The sequence below is a fragment of the Microtus ochrogaster genome, chromosome 5, assembly GCF_000317375.1.
Source record: "Microtus ochrogaster isolate Prairie Vole_2 chromosome 5, MicOch1.0, whole genome shotgun sequence".
NCBI lineage: Eukaryota > Metazoa > Chordata > Mammalia > Rodentia > Cricetidae > Microtus > Microtus ochrogaster.
The window spans coordinates 59,893,446-59,896,031 of NC_022012.1; the positions used below are offsets into that span (position 1 = coordinate 59,893,446).

Below are 2,586 nucleotides of genomic sequence, written 5' to 3' on the forward strand. Positions count from 1 at the left end.
CCTCCTCCTCCTCCTCCTCCTCCTCTTCTTCTTCTTCTTCTTCTTCTTCTTCTTCTTCTTCTTCTTCTTCTTCTTCTTCAAAGAAGAATGAAGTGAAATAATGGATTAGTAACTTCTGTCTGAAGTTCTATGACGAGAGAATAAAAATAGCTTAGTGATGTTCCAGAAAAAGGGATTAAAGGCTCAGAAAGCTTATCTATTTTGGCTTTCATATGGTTCCATTGGAATGCCATTTGTAATCTGAACTTTGAGCGTTTTCCTCTTTTTAATAGTTGGAATGTATATCCTGGAGAATAAAGTGCAATCTACACTGACATTGGGTGTTTATGGGTGAAGGGAGCTATAGTAAATCATCAATTTCTCAAGCAACACACTTTCTGTTAACTTATATGTTATCAACAAAATAGGAAACATTTATTTGAAGGGATTCCACTGATGTCCACTTTTGTGTTTTCATAGTGCCAGTTCCTGTAGTTAGCCTGAATATTTATGACATTGGCCCCACCACCATGCATGTGCAATGGCAGCCTGTGGGAGGAGCTACTGGCTATACGGTGTCACACCAACCAGTTAGAACCCCCGAAGCAGCAAAACCCAAAGAGGTGAGAGATACCTGTTTCTTAATCACTCTGCTCTTCTCAGACTTTATAGGTTGACAGTTCTATTATACTGCCAATACTTATGAATCAATTTATGACTCTATACCCCAACCAAAATAGAAATGAGGTTTGTGACCCGTTTAAAAAAAACATTGATATGAAAGAAAAAAATAATCCAGTTCTTTTGAATGTATAAGCTGTGTTCTAACCTAGTGGTTACTAACAGGCCTCTGCTGCATCTCCCAGAAATTGGAAGTCTTGACTCACATGTTTTATTTTCCCCCTGGCATGCCCTTGTGCAGATGCGTGTGGGTCCAACAGTGAACGACGTGCAGCTGACTGGCCTCCTTCCTAACACTGAATATGAGGTCACGGTCCAAGCTGTCCTGCATGACCTCACTAGTGAACCTGCCAAAGCTCGGGAAGTCACATGTAAGATGTTACTGGCTTTTTTCTTTTCTTATTGCTGTTAAAGTTAACATTTGTTGGAATATTTCCACATGATGTTAGTGATAGTTTGATAATTAATGCATAATTGTAGTTATTATTGTTGTTAATATATGAAGTAGTAGGTGTAATTTCATTATTCCATATATTTATACCATGCACTTTCCTTATATTTGCCCTTCACTACTCTGTGCCTTTCCACTCTCCTTCTTTATTCCTCCAAGTAGAACCTTTTCTGAGACTGTATTCTGTCATCTCTGGCCATGTCAGGACTGATCAATCAGTCAACCTGCCTACCTTTTGTTTTGTTTTGTTTTTCAAGATGGTTTCTCTGTGTAGCTTTGGTGTCTGTCCTGGAACAGGCTCCTGCAGGTGAGACTGGCCTTGAACCCACAGAGATTCCTGCCTCTGCCTCCCAAGTGCTGGAATTAAAGGCAGGCACCACTACCGCCCAGCTATCCTTTTTTATGTTTAATGAACCTTATTTTGAGGCATAGCCTATCAGCAGCAGAGTTTTAGAGTTGCTCTAAGCAATGTGTTAATCAAGGTAGAGACGTGAAATAACACTGAATGGTTTAATCTATGAAGTACAGCATGTAAGACACATGTGGCCAGGACTATTTTGTGGCTACAGTTTGGAGAAGGGTGTTTAGGTTAAGTTCAGGCATTTTGAGATCTTGTTGAAGTGGAAACTGGCACCTATGAATGCTCATTTCTAGTGTGTCAATTAATCAGTCCACTCCGTCCTACAATTGAACATGCACTATGTCCTGGCCATCAGGCCTAGAGTTGGGGACATGCCACTGAGTGATAGAAAGCAGTGTATAGAAGGCCTTTTCCTGATCTGCAGGGATTCTGCGTGCTGGTCGGTGTCTTGGGCTGATGAGGGTTGTTCCCTTGAGGGTTTAGTGAGTTCCCTTTATGAGAAGTGTACTTTGATTTTGCCCGGAGAAGTAAAAATTTCTGAGCTATATCTGTCTTAAATGTAGTGCTTCTTAGCCTACCTTCCAAGGAAACTGAAGAAGGAACTTGATGGAAAAAAAGATATTGAGGAAACATGAGCATCATGTGGCAGAGAAAAGAAAGAGCCTGACAGTATAAATTTATTGACAGCATCAGCATATAAAGATTTATCATTTTTATGTGTTAGATACTAACCAGAGCTGGCGGTTTTGTGGATGTGGGTAGTGATACAAGAGAGGGTGGGATTTAGTTCAGATTGGAAACACATGTTAGAAAACCCAAGACTCGCAGTGAGATGGCAGATAAATAGTACCAGGGATTTGGGAATGGTTCTAGACTACAGCAGTGGGGGAAGGAGATGGGAGAAAGATGCCAATGCAGAAAACCAAAAGCAATGGAAATATAGAGGGGACAGAAGATGGTGGCAGAAATAGGAATTCAAGATGAGAGACCCACAAAGCTGAAACAAAAAAACAAAGAGAAATGGTCCAGTGGGCAGCTAGAAGGAGGGATATATATATATATATATATATATATATATATATATATATATATAAATAAGCCGGGCGGTGGTGGC

General features: G+C 40.3%; 1 protein-coding gene across 1 annotated transcript in view; it reads left to right on the plus strand.

Annotated features, from left to right (window-relative positions):
- Col12a1 (collagen type XII alpha 1 chain) overlaps positions 1 to 2,586 on the plus strand; it is a 109,353-nt gene that overhangs the window by 47,037 nt on the left and 59,730 nt on the right. The window contains exons 24-25 of the mRNA XM_013346412.2: positions 460 to 602; positions 902 to 1,031. Of these exons, the coding sequence (XP_013201866.1) occupies positions 460 to 602; positions 902 to 1,031 (273 nt within the window). The remainder of the gene's footprint in view (positions 1 to 459; positions 603 to 901; positions 1,032 to 2,586) is intronic.